General features: G+C 38.2%; 1 protein-coding gene across 3 annotated transcripts in view; it reads left to right on the top strand.

Moving 5' to 3' along the window:
* The window catches only part of LOC105380100 (protein gustavus), a 57,818-nt gene that overhangs the window by 3,017 nt on the left and 34,837 nt on the right, over window positions 1-19,964 (top strand). Inside the window, exon 1 of one of the 3 annotated variants that reach the window (XM_038117166.2) lies at window positions 7,811-8,444. The exons of the other annotated variants lie outside the window; for them this stretch is intronic. Within the exon in view, the coding sequence (XP_037973094.1) occupies window positions 8,419-8,444 (26 nt within the window). The 5' untranslated portion in view covers window positions 7,811-8,418. Of the gene's footprint in view, window positions 1-7,810; window positions 8,445-19,964 lie in introns of those variants that run through there. 3 annotated transcript variants of the gene reach the window in all.

Raw genomic sequence — 19,964 nt, 5'->3', positions numbered from 1 at the left:
TAGGTATTAATTTTCTTTTTGTAATCATATACCCACAATGTGTTATGTTTGTAGGTGTAGAAAAAAGGTGATTATTCTGTACTTGTAGCAAGTATGTTTACAAAGGTAACTGTACTATACAAAAATAAAGCTAACCAAAGTCAAACACCACCTACTTTAAAATAATTTCTGCATTAATTATGTCATAAAGGTGTTTCAAATGTCTGTCTGGCAATAATGTTATTATTATGATAATCAAATACAAATATAAATGTATGAAGTCATCACAATAATGTAGTGGTAAATAAAATAACCATGTCATTGTATTGTGCCTGCATAATGTCAAATGAAATAAAGATAAAGAATGTGGTGTATGCAATAGTGAATATTCACCATCAGTTTTGAATGTGTGGTGTATTTTGTTGACATGTTCATACCACATACACTGCCAAAGTGACAGTTTACACACAGGAATGGGAAACTATATTTTTCATTATCATATATTTTTTTACATGTCACAAATTCTAATAGAATATAACTTTATAAAACATTTGACCACTTAAATCCTGTTTTCAAAAATATATGTATAATATTTAATATTTTCAGACTATTAACAATCTACACTACATTGTACAATTTTATTATACTTAAATCATAATGCACAATGTAAGGAAAAAATATACTCTGCATAGGTATTTCTTTTAATAATCGCTAGTTTGACATTGGTCAGCGACTGTCCAGAATCTGCTTATCTACCCTTGTGAATAATGTTAACATCACTATATTTTTCATTTCAGGTACTTATAAAAAAACAGTTGAGTAGTATCGGACGTAGAACGTCTATCATAAATATAAAGGTATGCATTGTTATTGTCCTTAATAATTTTGCTTGTAGCAAGAATCTTACTGAAATTTCCGTGTCCGTGGTTCTCTGCAGTGTGCTAGAACTTGATAAGTAAACTAGCACAGACAGAACATTATGCTGACTTAACCATTACAGAACTTGTAGTCTCACTAAACTCTGCCCAAGTTAGCTCCTTTGATTGTACGAAACATGAAGATTTATTACAGACTGTTATATTATGAAAATGAACTTCGCTCACGATATCTGCGCCAAAAATACAACACGCCGCGCACAAAGATTCCACCTGGCGTAATCTAATTTTCATACATTTCCAAATTGAATAAGGTAACAGAGAATAAAATTCACGAATGCCGCGTCTACGGAACGTGTAGAGGTTTCTGTACCTGGGTCTTGGAATAGCTGCGCCGCGCCGGCAAAAAACCAAAAAGATTATATTTCGACGAGTTGGTAGCCGACGTCGCGTCGTCGGAGAACAAAGGTTTTCCCTTTACCTAGTTATGGCTAGTTATTCCAGCTCCCTGCAGGTGTAACTAGTTACATTTTCCTTTTATTTTCCCCGTAAGATATTTTTCTAACTGTTAGCGCGGTCGTAAACTACACCGTCGTGTTTTTCTTGGAAATTTCTAAACAGAACGCTGGTGCATATGTATGGTTGAGTATATGGTAGCACCTTTACGGGCGCTTTAGTATCGTCGATGTCTTTATAAGTGTCCATCAAATTCAGTTTTATTATGATGCCTCGAAGAGCCTCTCGTGGCTGAGCCGATATTGATGAAGTGTAGAGTCGATGCTGAATATAATATGCAGCCGCGCAGCGTCCGCCCGCTAGTAGAAACTAGTCATCACGTAAGCGAGTGTCGATTTAAAAAAACACGGCTAGTGGCATTCACCTGGCGGCCTTGAACTGCTGTCGGTTCAGAAACGCTCAGCTGCTCTAAGACATTCTAGGCCTTGAATTCAGTATGGCGTCCGGGCCGGGCCCGAAATATTCCCAATTGAAAAATGCCACCTGCCCAAAGTATGCCGCCCTCTTGTCGCTTTATTAAGAAATACAAAAAATCAGACATTCAAAGGAATGAAAAATAATATTATTTAGTTAAGGTAAAATACTCATATAAGTTCAACTAACTCGGTCTGTTAATAAATATTAAACCAAAATTATTATTTTAAAAGGTAATTTTCCGTTGACCTAGAAACCGGATTAATGTCAGGTAAAAAAATCTCAGTGATACCCGAAGGCAATGTACCCTTCGTGTCGTCGCTAAACAATCACCTGTTGAAAATTTATTTGAAGTTGCAAAATAAAAATATATCCGTTTGAATTGATCACTGATAAAGTTCCACCCTATTAGTCGGACCGGCTGAATCTGTGCTGAAAACATATTTCAACCTGGCACCGTCCAACATTAGACATAGGCAATAGGTAGGTAAATTTACTAATGAAAACTCTGGAACAGCTGAATGACGAATGAATATATTATTATTAATGAGTAATTACAACAATGACTGGTAAACAATGTAACAATAATGGCGGATTGAGAAGCAGATATTTTATAAGATTCCGGCTCACGATTCCGCGCAGTACTGTGCCTATCAGCCGGTGTGACGAAGATTAATAGTCGTCTATGACGGCCCCTGCCCAGGCTTTGATAATTACAATAACCAATGCTAAGGACGTGTCCCAAATAACCGCTCCAAACGAAACCATCCACGGGCAGTCTCTTTGTGAAAAGCACAAGTTTCAAGAGCATTCATTCAAAAGAGATTGGAGTTGACGAAAGTCATTTGTGCCAAGTTAACGCGATTCCACGACTGCATAAACAGCCGCGCTGTATGAGTCATTGGCATTGTTATTTTGTTTTAAACTTCAGTCATTGTTTTCAACAGCCGGCTGTATAATGTGTGCAACGTTCGACTAGCGAGTGTTTGTATCTCGTTTAATTAATACATAGTCAGTTGTTATGCCACCTACCTACCATACCGCCGTAACCTTGCGGTCTCGCGCCCATTTGTATGGCGTATGGGTATTACTAGCTATTTGTGTAGGTGACCGTACATATTGCTCAGGGACAACACCGGAATAAGCATTTGTCTCCCACCAAAGCGCAAGGATGTTATTATTCGGAGGTCTCACACTATCTTTCGTCGAATTCACAATGTGATGAAACCCGCCGTAAATGAAAGACAATGGCGACGGCCATGTTGACAAAATCTAGGAGAGTTTGGTTCTTTTTACGTGATATTTTGTGGTTTTTATGATTTTCCAGACCCAGATACTTCAATATATACTATTACATACCTCCTCCTACAGAAAACTCCGTTCAACTTTTGTCTGCCCAGTTTCAATTTTCGCTTTTAACGTTCCACAGCCGTTAAAGTTTAACGACTCGTAAGTGGATTCTTAGAGACATAGATAGATATCTATCCCCTATGTATACTGGTGTATGTTTCACCTGGCACAAACTTGTGGTTTCGTAATGTTTGCTTGCGTAGGTACCTAACGTACAATTGGAGAGGTTTTCGTTGTACCTGCGCTAAGATAAAGGCGGGTGCTCCCCTCACGCCTCATTAATCAATTTGCCTCGCAGACAGTATAAAAACGTATGTTACCGTAAAAAAATACGTTACTAGAAAGGAAATAGTTATTTTCTTCTAGGTTAAATGTGTTTGAATATTTTCATATACAGGGTATCCCATGTACATATCTATACATGAAACCAACAAATATACCATGTACGACACACTTAGGGTAGGTACATTTCCACATCAATATTACCACTGCAAAAGCAGCAATTCTAACTTGCATAACTGATAGTGAAAACGTTGGCTATTATGAAAACATTGTACCTACATGAAAACGGCATAATCTGTAACACTAGGCAGAGAGCCCGGGGCTGGTGACAATGAGCCTCCACTCGGCAGTGCGTGCACGTACTCGTCAACTTTCGCAACGCCACTCGTGACGGCCCAATCATGAGCTAACTCGAAGGCTAAGCCACCTCAACACCTTCACAAAGGAAGCCCAAGAATGAACCCGCCACTCACTTGCACCGTACTACTCCCCCGTTAGCATCTTCCACTTATGGTAGCACCGCTCACTCGACCCCACAGCGTCACCTTGTGCCGGCTCTATTGCATTATACGAATTAGCTAGCCTTTTATGCAGCTCTTAATCATGACTGCAATGTGTCGAGGCCCCAACTTTGCATTTACAGTCGCTGATTGCTGACTGATTGCTCGACAGCTCTATGAGAACTGCAGATCGGCGAGATGATCGTGACAGTAAATACTTGAACCATTTTCGATCTGATTAAGTGTTTTAATGTTTCTGAGAACCCGCAGCTAGACCGACCAAACCGTGTAGCACGCTAGTTCTGCTCTGCATCTGATATCCTTGACTGTGTTGGGCGGGGCCCAGCAATAATAATAATTGAACGCAAAAAGTATGTGGGGCGTGAGTGATTAACATAAAAATTGTTCTCAGCACGAGAGTGTATGCTGGGTTATTTCGATATCGATGCAAATCCATTTGATTAGTAAAACTTGTAATCAAGTAGATGAGAAGCGAGCTTCATAATTTGCATCCGTGTCCCCGGGCCCGCTCGCGTCGGGTTCAAGAGAGCCTTTGGAAAATCCCCCTCACAAGCTCTACCAGAAATTAGAAACGCCTAAGAAAACACATGAATTCTGTTTCATCTTTTTTAAACATATATATTAACCAAAGTGTATTATAAAATTTTCAGTAATACAGATAGGTTAATGCTTTTCACATATCGCATTGTTTTTTATACATCAGAAATTAACTTTTATACATTACAAAGGTAAATAATAATGGTGTAGATACTTCTATTTGATGAGCCTGCGAACCCGCATTTGTGTAATTCGGTTTCTGAACTAGTTTAGGCGAGGCGTTTTCAGTCCGAATTACACTTAGGTCCCTTCAAGTATGTTTCTTGCAATTTCGTCCCAATAACATCTGTCACTTTTTTCCCGGATATGCGACAGAAATAGAGCAATTTGTCGGTCGGGCGTTGGATATATCTCGGGAGCTGCGTCGTTGCTTTGACGTGCGATAGCGGAATGGTTTATGGGCACTGTCGCAGGGACGTGCACGGATAGAACATTTCAGGAAAACCTCCTTACACACTGTTCAACCGTCGTCCAGAAAGATATTTCAGTGCTTCAGCTCCCTCTTATGAATTGGCCATTCTGTACTACGAGGGCGATACCGAAATTATCGGGAATAGAAAAAAGTACAAAGATATCATAATATTATTTACTTTTATTGTTTTTCAAAGTAGTCTCCGTGACATTCAATACACTTTTTCATTCGATTAAACCAATCATTGAAACAGTAATTCCAGTCTGAAGTGGATACTGTCAAAACAGCTGATTTGTAAGCTTCGACCGCCTCTTCTGGGCCGCTAAACCGTTGACCACGTAGCATATCTTTAATTCTTGGGAATGTAAAATAATCATTGGGGCTCAGATCAGGGCTATACGGAGGATGGTCCATCAACTCCACGTTTTCCGTATTTAAAAACGTTCTTGTTTTGCGAGCGGTATGAGAGCTTGCATTATCGTGGTGAAGGATTATACGACGATTCGGGTTAGTTTTACGAAGTTCTCGTACGATATTGTAGACAGCATTTGAACTGCCTCCATTGAACCGTTGCAGAGCAGATCGACACCAATTAACACGAGCCGACTTTTGTTCCTCGGTCAAACGGCCCCACCCAGCGCGAAACTAACTTCTTGACACCCAGTTCTTCATGTAAAATGGTTTGAATGGCTGTCATACCAATGCTGAGAGAAGCCCGAATCTGCTCGTATGTCACATGTCTATCTTCTTTTATTAACTGGCGTACAGCATCGATGTTATCTTGTGTTACCGCTGTTTTTGGCCGACCAGTAGAAGGGACTGTGGTAAGAGAGGAACGTCCACGGCGAAACTCAGAATACCAACGATATATAGTCGTTTTACTTGGTGCTTCAAGTTTATAAATAGAAACAAGCTCGGCGAGACATTGTTCTTGAGATAAACCTCGACGAAAGTTGTGAAAAATTATTGCACGGAAATGTTCCCGCGTAAGCTCCATTTTTTACACCGACTTGTCAAATTCAAATGGTCAATACTCTTTTATTTTTTACTTTTTTTAAAATTCGAAAATGGAATTATGTTTGAAAAAACACTACATTTGATACACCAAAAAGGTTTCACTCTAATTTATTCCTAAGTATTCTATTCCCGATCTTTTCGGTGTAGCCCTCGTATCAAGATGGAGGCCAAGGATAAAACAAACCACTAATAATACACTCCTTATCCACTCAGGATATATTTAGAGGAATAAGCAGTTAAGATAACACAACATGATCAACATTATTGCATGATGCAAATTAGAATCAATCAGTTATTCGGCCAGCATAATATAATCAACCCAAATAGATAGTGCATATCTGACTAGACATACGCAATCAGATATTTTCGCTAATTGTATTTTGGCTGCAGAGAAATGGTAAATAAATAAATAGCAGTATCGTATGTTTACTTATTTAAAACTGGCTGTTCCCGCGAGCGAAAAAGTAGCTTATACAATACAAAACACTTTATTTGCACCAAGAACAAAAATTACAAAAAAAAAACAAAACTTAAAAATAAAACAGTACAAAAAGGCGGCCTTATTGCTTATAGCAATCTCTACCAGACAACCTTTTGATGGAAGAGAGTAAGTCTATATGATTGTGAGGTAGTTGTGGTGCTGGCTGGCTTATGACCTTTCTCAGGGTCTAGACCATGTATGTGTATATACCAAATTTTATTCAAATCCGTTCAGTAGTTTTGGCTTGAAAGAGTAACAGACATACAGACAGACACAGTTACTTTCGCATTTATAATATTAGTTAGAATTAGGATTTGAACAGTATGGGATAATTACAGAAGAATGCAACATTTCAGTAAGTAGAGAAAGATAGGTAGGTTTTATTTATAGATGAAGGTGAAAATATAGTGTTTGAAAATGTCATACGAAGTAAACAGTACTTGCAAACCTGATGGCGACACGGTCAAACGTAAATGTAAGTTAGTTATGTTAATAACAAAACAAATACTTGTTGTGTACCAGGAAAATGAGGTTTGTAAACATTGTGTTAGCTTTAGCTTAGAATATAACTGACAGTGTACAATGTACATACTTACTTACAAGAGAATTTTAATTGGTGAACACGTTTCAGATTTTGGGCAAAGTATAAAAGAAGCTTAATTCTTTGTTATTTTTCCTTTACGGTATTTAGCTCGGGGCGGTACTTGCGTGCGCTCTGCTTAAGTTTTTCGCATCCCGCTACCGACTACCAAGTGTTCCGAACAACTGCTACAAGTAGGTCACTGTCTGTGTCGGCTATATTTAACAGATAAACTGAATTACCTTAAAACTGACGTTGAAGGTATAAGGACCTCATAGTCAGTCAAGGAGCGCTTTTTAAACTACAAAAAAGCAGTTAAGTGAGGTCATGCCAGTCAAGTTCATAATTAATCGGTAAAAATGTTGGTTTAATCCTTCATATAAATTGCAATTATAAATTATAGGGATACGGAGTCTAAAAACAACAATTTATGTTGATGTTAAGACATACCTAACGTATTGAAATTGAACCTAAATAGGTCTTGACTAAAGCACTGTCTCCAATAAGCTCCTGAAGATACCATCCGATGTATCTTCTATTAAAGTAAATTTCCTTATTATTGTGCTCCACAAACTCCTGTCTCGTTGTGTCTTTAACGAACACTTGGATATTTTCGTTCTGTCGTCTCGTGGACTTGTCAAGAAAGGCACTCGATCAGCTTTGTTACCGAAACCTTTTATGTCGTGATGAATTTAGAGAGATTGGGACGGAGAGACGGTGAGACGGGCGGAGTGTGGAGGGCGCGTTATCAGAGGGCGGCGGCGGCGGCGGCGGCGGCGGGGCGGCGCGGGCTCAGTCCCGCCGCGAGCCACCGCCGAGCGCCTCGCGTCGCGCACGCCACGCAGACACGACGCACCGACCGACTCGCTCCACAACTATTGTTTCAAAACAACAGAAAAACTCCAACCCCCTAACTCAGTAACAACCCTTATTCACAACGCTCGCTCCCTCTAATTATAGACTCCCCTAAACTTTGTTGAAAAATCCAGTCGCTCCCGATTCGGCTGCTTTATTGCTCTAATATTTTTATTACGTCTCACTCCCGGCGCGATCGCTCTCTAATCTGAAGCAAAACATCGAGTGACCCACACTCCGTGCAGATATCGTCGGTCCGTTACACAATCGCGTTTGGTGCAGCTTCCGTATTTCCTTGACTGTCGTTTAATTGGCTGACGAGTGATGAACAATTAGTTTTTTCCGAGATTACGGTATGCGGAAAGCTTGAGCTGTCGGTGTCGGAACACGGTGGTGCGAGGGGTTTCCTCGACTGGACTTGCAGGACATGAGTGTGAGTTGATGGTGAAGGGTCCGGAGCCGCGGTGAGTGGATGCGGGCCGCCGGCGCTGGCGGGGAGGCCCGGAGCAGCGGGTGTGCGCTGCCAGGCCCAGCCAGGAATGCCAGCTGCTCTTGACCTAACCAGGTAATTAGCATACCCGCCGCCGACCATCCGACGCATCAATGGCCACACATTTGCATAGGACCGTGAACGCTTCAAAACAAATATGTATTCGACTCGAATACAGCGCATTACTTATCAAAAATTCGACGGTCATTTCAGAAGTGCCGGTCTATTGGCCATTTCCGTATTGCTGTTTGTGCACATCGCCGCGTCACGTGGCATCGCCAGTTTCATAGTAATGTGCCAGCAAAGTAAACCTGCTCGTCGTTTTAGCAAACGTTTGAAGTTATTTCGGATCTGACCGAAATTACCGGCTTATCAATATCATTAAATGTTATGAATTTAATGGTTCAACTTGCTTTAAGTATAGTAGGTATAATTAAGAAACTTAATGTTCAAGTAGTATTTTATCATTCTTCAGAAATAAAATTACGATAACTGGATTGATAAGTATCCACTTTGGTTTATGCAGCTACTTTGAAATTATTTCGTTTTATTTCAGAGAACGCCATCGCGTTAGAAAATTGGCCCAGTTACATACGATCGGCGTAGTTTATGGTCCTAAGTCCAGGGATTACTAATTAAAGCTAAAATTGCATTTGTATTTATTTTGATAATCTTGCCTAACTGAATTATAATTGTATTTTCTATTGTGTAAAATTAAGACATTGCTAAAGTAGCTAACCGCTAAAACGAACGCATCACTTTGTACTTGCGTCAGAAAGAACGTTTGCTGAATGCTGACTATACATCAAACTTTTCTGCGGAGATTCTTGTATTTTCGTGCCCTCTCTTATCTGGGTTCGCCTATCAATAGTCTGTGTATTCGTTTCATATATCCGTAGTATAGTTATGCCACAGAGTTCAATTGACACACTCCATATTAGCTTTGTATACCTTCTGGGTTTAGAAAATCAATATCACTGTCTGGCATTTCAGATTTATAAATGTTTAACCTATTGAACTGAACTAGCTAGACTGATTAATAAATGGGAACATTTGGCATAATTTATAACATGTGTGATAATCATATGAGACGTGCGGTGCCTGGAGGAGCTTTTTTGTGTACTTCCAAACCCAGTATATATAATATAGTATCTTTAAGAGTCCAAGTCCAAGAGTGTTGATTATAGCATAAACTGGGCTGTTAATTATTGATATACTATTCCACACATGACAGACCACTTCAAACTCTCGTTACACGCCTCCTGTTTATCATATTGTTATTGCATTACGTATATCTAAATGACTGTTAAACAATAACAGTGGCGATGTCAATAACAAACAGTATTGCTGACATAACTCAATGAGAACCATAAATAAACTTAACCGTATGTAGATATGATATGACTAGAGGATACTACATACATGTTATATATTAATCAACACTGCAGGCAATATAATAAGGTATGACTTCTTTGTATAGGCTTCCAAAACTTTTTAACTTCCGAACATATAAGCATCTTCCAAGGAACACCACAACACTAAATTTTCTTCATGGCCCATTATGTCATGTATTGTATATGTTAGCGAATTTCTGTCGTATTGAATACTTATATTCTTCTTACCCTTGAATCTCATAGCTGTTTGATCATTGAAATAGATATCACGCTAGAGATACACGATAAAATAATGCCCCATGAAAGTTCAGTCGTGTGTATGGCATCCAGTGTATTGAGACCTTCCTGGAACTTTGCCCCAATTGAGCCCGTAACTACAGAGCGAAGAATGAGAACGGCAATAGAGGTCACATTTAAATGGGCAAGGGGTATATTTACGGGACGTTTATATTCAGAGGCGTACCACCCGCATCGTTTGGTGAACGCTTACGGCGAAATCGGAGATACCCCGGTCGCGGCCACTGGCAAGAATTAAGACGCCACCGTCTACCGCACTCGGTATCGGCTACTCGTTATTGGAACCCATAAATGTTCGTTATTGCTGAAACTTTCAGCAGTGTAGCGCGTGCTGATATGAGGAAAGTATCTCAATTTAACAGCACAGCTCCTGTCCATATATCGTCTATCTGCGAGACCGCAAATTAAATAATTCGCTTCCCTTTCTGCCTCCTCCGTATAAGACTTACAAATGCTTGCGGTTTTTAACTTATCTCTAACAAATAGAGCGTAATATTTTTTGCGGGATTCCGTTCCGCGTCGGGCGATCTATCCCGGGTCCCCACGGGGGATATCTCGGGACTCTGCTTGCAATATAAGGAAAATATGTATGTAATTGTCACTGTTTCGCCCTGCGCCTGAACTGAACCTACAGTAATTTTCTTGCCGTTCATCTTCCTTTATTCTAGCAGATATTATTGTTATTGCTCGACTATAAATCTCTTTTATCAACTCAGTAAATATCCATTTAAATGCAACTGATCATCTACTTTTATCTTTTATCACTCGGAAAATTTTGTATAACGTAATTTTCATGCCTTTATTTTACCTTTGTGGCTCGCTATCTGTAGGGGCCCGGGCCAACAGCGTTCCTTGTTTTATTAATTTTTCTGTTGTATTTTAGCTGTATTGAAGGTTCTTATTTAGCTTATTGTGCAGGATTTTATCTTCTTAGTCGGCTACTTTCATTTAATAAAACTGGCTGTGTTGGCATAGGATCGGGCTTAATACATATGTATGGATAGTTACCTACATACAGTTCTGTCACACCTTTAGCTGAATATATTGTATAGCTACAGTTTTATGTTTTGCCGTATTAAATATTGTGTTTAAAAAAATAAGCTTGTTTTAGGGTGAGATGAGCAGTTATTTACGCTTCCATTACTGTGTGAAAGCAGAAAAGAGTGGCGTGCCTTAGGCGCGCTTCCTCGAACCGGCAACATTTTATCTGGCGAGTTCAGTGCTCCGCGCTATAAGCAAACATGTGTGCCGCCGGGCCGCAGCACAATGCCGCGGAGAAGAGAATGCAATACGCCAATCCATATGATCTACTCAGTTGCATAAACAAAAAGCCATAGTTCTTTGAAAAAAAATACATGTCCAGTTGTTTCGTGTAAAGGCATAAAAATACTGCACTGAACCACAAAAGCGATCGATTATCGATACAATTTCATAAAGAACTCATAAAGTTTCTTTTTGTAATAGATTTTTGGAAGTGTAATCCCTGCAATTATTGCACGTGCCATTGAATTTGAAACTCTTCTTGTGTAGTAGAGTAGGAAGGACTGTTTCCAAAAACCACGTAGCACTTTTTGCCCACACCTTTCACAATGATAACCCACCGAGCCGGCTCAGAGAGATAACAATCTATAAGTGCCAAGCGTTTTTTGTGTCCAGAACAGACGGATCCAGTGAGAATTCATCAGAAGATCACTCTATCGCCGAAAACTGTATTTCTTTGAAGCGTTGTGGCTGGAAACTTATGTAAAATCGGTCGTTCTTAAACGTAGTACCTAAGTATTTAATTCATAATTTTCTTTCCCAATGCAGCTGCGTTTAGCAGATATTAATTTAGTGTCTTTGTTGTCGGCTCTTTGTTATTTCATTACTGGTTGGGTAAGTATTTTGGGGCGTGAATCATAATTAAAAGACGGTTTCACAATTGCGACTAAAAACAATAAAACCAAATGTCTTAGTTCAAGACACGGTCTAAAGAACGAAGACCATTTTCTTTGCGGTCCACTGAAGCTGTAGTACTCGTACAATTAGCAATAGACATTAGACACACACATACAAAAACATTTATCGATTTGTCTGTTCTGTAGGTATAACTAGTGACCTTTGTTTTAATATCTAATGTCGGGGCATGGCCTTTAAATGTTTAAATTTAAATATAAGTTTTTATGAGTTCTTGAAAATTTACCAAAAAAATATGTCGTTACATACGACCGCTTATCACCAATAAAAAATAATATAAAATTCGTTACATTCCCCAGCATAATATAATGAGTACAAATAAAGTAGCACAAAACTTATTAGGTATATATTATTTGTTTTTTTTTTCTGCCTAAAAAGAGACTGTACTGACGATTAACGAAAATAATTATTATGTAGTCGTATCTACCTACTATTATTTATTATTACTGTTATAATATTGAGATACAGAGTATTGACAGACTTACAACAAAGTAACATATACTGCTGGTTCCTATATTCCAGTTACAAAAATATTTAAATACGTAATATCATAAAATAAGTGGATCTATTATATGCATTTTATCAAATTCATTACAAATTACAATGCGGACACAAAATTTACATGCCGCTAAGTTTGAGGTTATATCGAAAACACACCTCTTGTTAGAACACAATTCTGACCTCTAACGACTACTCAAATTATTACGTAACGTCTATTCGATATGTAAAATTATTATGAAAACATCTGCTGATTGATCGAAACCGGCCGTGCATTCGTTGATGTAGTAAATATGTGCGATGTTTACTTTAACTCAAAACCCATTAGCTTCTATAAAAATATTTAAATACTTGTATCACATGTATCATTCGGACGACGTGCGTTATTCTCATGAATCCCATCTACGCTTGCCAGGATCGGACTCCGGTTAAAAGCAGGTTACGCCTCCCTGCATATTCTCACGACTGTAATCCTGAAAGGGTCAGTCAGGGTTGACTCGCAAGAGACCCATCTATTTTTCGCTGTAATTAAAAATAATTAATCCGTCTTTCCTATATTCTGTCTTATATTAAATGAATGTCCAATAACATTGCTCACACATCTCAGTGATAGCGAAGCCTAATTGACTACGTTAAACATGAGAATCACTATCTAATCAAATGGAATCAGGGTACGCTCTGTCTGTTGGTAATTAAATTAATTTTCTCGTTTAAGGGGACGGATTAAACAGAGCGAAGAAAGCGTTATTTACTCTATCTTGTAATAGAGTTGGGAGGTACAGACGTGGCCACAACGGCGTAATTTAGTGTATTTAATTTATTTTGGCACTGTTGACAGTCCGGACGTTTTATCCAGAAATTACCGGTTGTCACGTTGTTTTGACTCTTTGGAATATGCAAAAGAAACTAGACATGATGTGTTGGCTGGTTTAGGTTTCACTGAGTTGTGGCTACGACTGTACATCTTGGTTTCGCGTGCCTTCCATCCATTACTCGGCTAAAACAGAAAACGTTGCAATGCGCTATCCGCTTCTCTAATTTGGACAACGCCGAAGTACTTACATTTCCCTAATAGGTTTTTGAAGGCCATTTAATTACAAACGTCGATGGTATGGACTAGGTTCAATTAAAACAGTTGTCTTGTCGTTTGCCTTAGCGAACGTTTCGAGCGGCAAAATTCCCGGTCCCTTTCGAATCGCGACTAAGTTCCGCCTGACGCACATTTTGTTCTCTCACCATTTTACAAAGTTCAAGTTACTTTTCTTGTGTACCCTGGCATACTTGGCAAAATTCTATGATGTCAAGCAAAAGTCAAGCACATCTGAAGTCGTGAGGAATGCAACTGTACTCGCTAAACAACTACACAGACACGTGTAATAATAATGATTAGTTAATAAGTTATTCCTCGTAACGACTACAAACTAGAATAATGCAAACAAAGGACGTGCCATTTACCTAACCCTGGCGGGAGTCGCCGCATATATGGCTGTCCTTACTCGCTCGAGGTTTATCGTTAGAGCATAATTCGGAAAACTAATAAAAAAATATGTAGGAAGGTCTCTGGTATTTAAGCATTGAAATGTAGGCAAGTATCGGTCTTCCGTCGAGCTTCCGCGTTCGTCAACCGCTGCCCAGCCCAGAAGGTCGTTCAGACTAGTTCAGACCTCTTTGTCTGTATTCGTATGGCAGTAAGGCTGCGTTTATGTTGACAGGGGATTTGTAACACGATTCTCGAAACACGTGGTGTTAGATTGAGCAATTTTAGAGAAGCTGTGTTAAATTAATTATTCTAAAAACCATTTGTCTAAAAGGTGTGAAAACAAGAAATAAGTATATTTATAAACTGCATGCATACACAATATTTAAATACCATCAAAACCTACTTATTAATAATTATGTAATATACATATGTAATATGCATATTTTATGTATAAATAATGTACTTAACACAATCAATACATATTTACTATATGAACTAGATAGATAAGTATGTCTATAAAATTGTTATCCTTTTCAATTCAATGCACGAGATTTTAGTCCTTCTAAAGAACGTTTTAATTATACCATACTCTTTCATCTCCAGCTTTCTTCTTTCCTACATAGTAATATCTTTTGTAATTCATCCACGATTTATGACTCCCAAAGAATAAGGAAGCAATACGAAGCGCTTTGTCTTGTTAACGCTTTTGTCTCCATTTTGTCCATTTCCTGAACTAGATCCACCCATTCCTCAGTGGGACGAAGCTCTATATTTAGAACACTTGCGTCTTTTGGATGTTGCGACTATGAATACCAGCTAAAATAATTCCGTGAGAGTAAAATTTTCAGTTACAGGAAAACACTTTATACATTGTAATTGTATAAATTGTATTGGACCATTTTGTTTAGTAAATACTGGCTTTGTTTTTCAACGTCCGAAATAAAATGAAAGAACAAAAACAAAGCGTGATTGAATGACACCTAAACGAAACAGCATAAATGTTGAAAAATGTTTGCGTAACATATTTGTGGGGTTGTTATCGTTCCACAGTCAAACCGTACGATATTGCTCTGCGTTTGTTGAATGCCGCACCTTTACGACTGTGTACGGATCATTCGTCCAAGGGTTAAGCTTTACGGTACTGCAATAAGACCTAATCTGGCTTAACAGACACTTAAGTAAATTACCAGCGGACAAGTCCTGCGCTTCCACTGTGGATGTTTACTATGTTTAGTTTTAGCGTCGACAGTCATATTTAAAACAAAACTACATTTTGGGATAGCGAAATGTAACACATATTTCTTGTAAGACTCAACCTCCTACGTCTCAATAGCAGATTATCACACCTATTATAAAGTTTTCCTATTAGTAATCCTTAAAATTCAAACTATATTTGTATGACTTCTTTCGACTGTAGTATTTTGTGCCAATATTTTATTCTAAACTGTTTCTTAAGCAGTAATGTCAACTCTAGAAGAATCAATTTGCTGATTACATTGAGCAGACCGTTGCTGAACAGCTGTTCCGTGAATTGTGAAAACTAAACTTTAACACAATGACTCAGGCAATCTCGTAAAAGATTTCTTAACCTCAGCTCTCTTACTGTCAAAGCTACATTGTCTTGGTTCTGAAACATTGCATTTTGATCCTTATTCCCACTTCGTGTAGCCGCTGCAATAAAGCACTAGGTGCCGTAGAGTTATAAAGAAGATATGAATAAAAACTAAGCATTTCGATGTCGTTTTTCACGTAAGGATTGCTATTATAAACCTAGGATAAGTCAGCATATAATATTTATTATATTATACTGGTCACACTGAAAAATAGAAGGAGTACTTATCAAAGATATTTCCAATGTGACTAGTTTATCTTATACAGAGTTATTCAGTTTTAATTAAATACAATTTAAATGTTTTATTCCTTCCTTATCAAGTTCAAAATGATTGTCGTACGATTAAATATTTCATACGAAACTGGACTAAAGCGAGCGGCTTGGAAATAAAGCTGAAAATGGAATACGGAATTCTAGGGTTCTACCTTTTTTGGCATAAGTTTTTTTTGCCTAATCTCGTATTGCATAGTAACGTTTGGTCAAAGTCTCGTTACGCCGAAAATCGTATGGCATAAATCTCGTTTAGTAAAAAGTTATTTCGCATAACATTGTTTAGCCTAATAATGGTATGGCCAAATCTTGAATAGCCTAACGATGCTATGGCATAGGTTTATACAAAGTAATAATATTCGTTTGGCTTTAACTTTGACGGAGCGTCTCCCTACATAGCGCAAACTGGTGCCTTGTATTGTTTCCGCTGTTTGGAAAACGCTCCGCTCCGCTTCGCTGCGCTCCGCTTTGGTTTTGATGAACATGTGCACCTAACACGCTCCTCCTCGCTTTGCTCGTCGTCGCACCTATTTTTAGGTTTCGATCACATGGGGTTTGTAATAATTATATTGGTCGTTAACTTTCGATTTTTTGATCATACAATATCGTGATTTTCGGGATGTAGGAGAAAAATACCACAATTTGTACATTTACTACATACTAAATATATTATTTATTAAGATAACATTAGGAGAAACAAGATTATACATAGGTATAGACGAACATAAATTTGAGCAAACGAAACTTAGGTGTTTAAAGATTGTGCCTAAAGAGTTTTAGACGAAACGAGCCTTATGCCACATAAGTCTTGGCAAAGTGATGGTTCGGCCAAAAAAGTTTAGACCATACGAGTTATGCGGAATGAGTTTTGGTCAATAAAGATTATGCCAGATGAGCGGAACCCGAATTCTAGTCCCTCATTTACCTTGCCTGTGGTTGAAGCGGTAAACAAATACACTTGATTGATATCTCATTAATTACTCATTACTTAGCAGTCATTGTTGCACATCTGCTACAGGTACCTACAACGCATAGATGGCTACACAACAAGAAACACTGAGTTCTATGGACCGATACGTCTACGGTCGACCAAGAAAACAATAAACTAAAGCCATTATGCATTGTCTAGCTTATTTTAGCAGAAGTAGTAGAATCATTATTATACTGAAATGAACTCATGAATTGGACAGCAACAGTCAACTGCAGGAACGGTTAATGTGTTTACAGTTGAATCAATTTACCCGTCGGAAGTAAAACCCAGATCGACTTCACTCCATTTCCAGCTACGTACGCGTTCAGTAAACACGCATAGCGTTGCGATGGAAACATGCTAGTGTCTGTTACGTTGTGTGTGCGATAATTAATCAAGATACCTACAGTTGCATATAAAAGATAAAAGCTTATAGGTAAATTTTGAGGTGGCTGTTAGTTATGTATTCATAATCCGTTGATTGCTTTTTCAAGTTTGTATATTTCGTTCTCAAGTAGGGAAACATGGAAGTCTATTGATCCCGCAAAGAGTCGAGCCAACAGCCGCGATGTCATTAAACCCCGCTTTCGAAAGCGCCAATTCAGCGTTTCAAAATCAAAGGAGGTTAGAAGCCCTTTCTCGTAAATTTGCCGGAGACGCGCGGTTCCTCATTGGTGCGCTGTAGTGGGTTACCCCGCGGTGCGATGAACCGGGTTATATTTATCCCGCCACGTGTGTGCCGCGACATGTGATGCCCCCAGCACGGAGTGGGATGAACTTCGGTACTGGAGTGCTAGGAGATGGTCCGCTGACGGCTATTTGCACTGACAATGGGAGATTCTTTGTCCTTTCGAATTTTGTCCTTACACAAATAGCCTGCGGGCTTTCGCATTTCCTTGTTATTTTAGGTTCTATTGGTATATTATTGTGAAATAGTTATAGTAACTCTGCTTAGTTAATACAATATTAAATTGTGCGAGTCCGAATTTAAAAAAGTTAAAGTAAAATAATTCATGTTTGTACATTTAAAACATTTGTGTGTACATATGTATTTAAAATGCTAAAGCGACATGCGAGCTTTGTTTGGTGGTTTTTGGAAACTATATATTTTGGGACGGTTTAAAAATAACTAATCCAGAATATAAGCCGGTAGTTTCGTTCGTCCCAGCGCCGCGCCGGCAGCCAGCCCGCTGCTAGTTGTAATCAGTATTCCGCCGCTGTATAACACTGTTTCAAAAAGCACTAAAGCCCGCCGAGATTTAAAATGGATGTTTTCAATGCTCCCAACTAAGTTTCCCCCTTAAGGGTCTGCAATAGGGAATCGAGGGTTGGCATTGTCATAGAATTATGTAGTAAATGATGCTCTACAGCCTTGAAAAAAATCACACAGGTAGTTGAAGAGTCTAGCTAGGTGCTGAATCATTCGAATTTAAGTAAATGATTATGGATAACTGTAAATTAATTTCAGAATATCAAGAAAAACCAGTCAATCACACTCCCGTATTGTAACAACTGTGTCGTAATTATTAAGAATTTTCATATGATTTTTATCATATTATAAAGTTAAAGGCTTGGACTAGGCGCTAAATACCTTGTTTTTTAATAAACACACACTTATTTTGTGTAAATTAATCCCAAACATGAGCAATTTTTTTCCCTCAAATCTTCATACAAATATCTATGGCGGCTTTCTGTGTTATAAAATCATAAACACAAGTGACGTTTGACTCAGTTGGCCGCTGGCCTCCAAAGAAGGGTCACGTCGGTTTAGGCAGCACTGACAGCTCGCGATCTTATCGTGTACAGATACAAAATCACTGCACATTGGTTGTCATTGCACTTTTTCAACTTTTATGACACCAACATAATTTGATTTGAAATTGAGGAAGCATAATTCTTCCAGTATATCCAATACATTAAATTAAATTAGATAGTGTGCAATATTCTCGTGATATTACAGTCTCGTAAAGGTCTGATGAGGAGCAGGAATATAGCGAATGGATCTAAGTGATGACAATACGCACGAACATTAGGTTAGGGATCAAAAATACAGTCTCTTGGTGCTGGTTGAGGTATGGTCTCGTGAGGATCTGATGAGGGCAGTAACACGGTGGTGGCTCAATTTTATTTCAAAGATGTTAATAGCTAAAAGCATCGAGTTTGGGCTATTAAGTATGTTTTTCAGAGAGAGAGAAAGAGATTTTGTTTTTCCTCTGGATGTGTTAGGTTTACTGGGTTTACTAAGTTCATTCTGTTAATGGCATCAAGTTGTTATGTGTTCATAAGTAATAATTATTTATTAACAAAATGCTGTTGATTCTCCACGAAAATGTAAAAATAAAAATAAAATAAATAAAAATAAATTCATAACGTAAAATTGTCAATGACGGAATTTCTTCTATAGACAGTAGCCACAAAAAAAAGAAAAGAAAAGAAACACATACTTATACAAAACAACAAAGAAAAAAAAAGGATACACATCAAAATAACTGGAAAAAATATAAGCCCCAATTTACTTGTGTGGGACAGGGAGTACCATAATATTTTTTTGGGGGTACTCCCCATCTATGCGAAATATAAGCTTGATATCTTTACCCGTTTCTGAGAAAAAGGGCGGTGACAGACAGTCAGTCAGACAGACGGACAACAAAGAGATCCTATAACGGTTGTTTTTTTTCTTTTGACGTTCGAAACCCTAAAATTAAGTAAAAATATTATGCTGCCAAAAAATGTACTTACAGGTATTGAAAAAGCGGTATATAAACAAATTATACCAGCAGAGGGTTCACCATTTAGCTGAATGTTACTTAGAAAACGGCCTTGAGTGGCGGTCAAGTTGGTCCCCGCCTGCGATACTTTCCATTAACATTGGGACTCGTTTTCATGTTTTTAGCGTACAGTCAGGTTTTTAGTTTTTTATAATTGTATTTTTTTATTTGTAACTTTTTAGTTGTTTTTATTTTATGAAATTTTACGTCGGTAGGTAGTTCATGATCATTTTTTATTTCAATAATTTTGGTGTTGTTATTTAAATACCTTCAATATGCATATTTTTGTAATGTGAAAATCAAGTCCTTTCATTTGATACCTTACACGGCAAAGTTGAATTATTATTTTT

Source organism: Plutella xylostella, chromosome 3 (genome assembly GCF_932276165.1).
Source record: "Plutella xylostella chromosome 3, ilPluXylo3.1, whole genome shotgun sequence".
Taxonomy (NCBI): Eukaryota; Metazoa; Arthropoda; class Insecta; order Lepidoptera; family Plutellidae; genus Plutella; species Plutella xylostella.
This window is presented reverse-complemented; position numbering and strand designations above follow the sequence as displayed.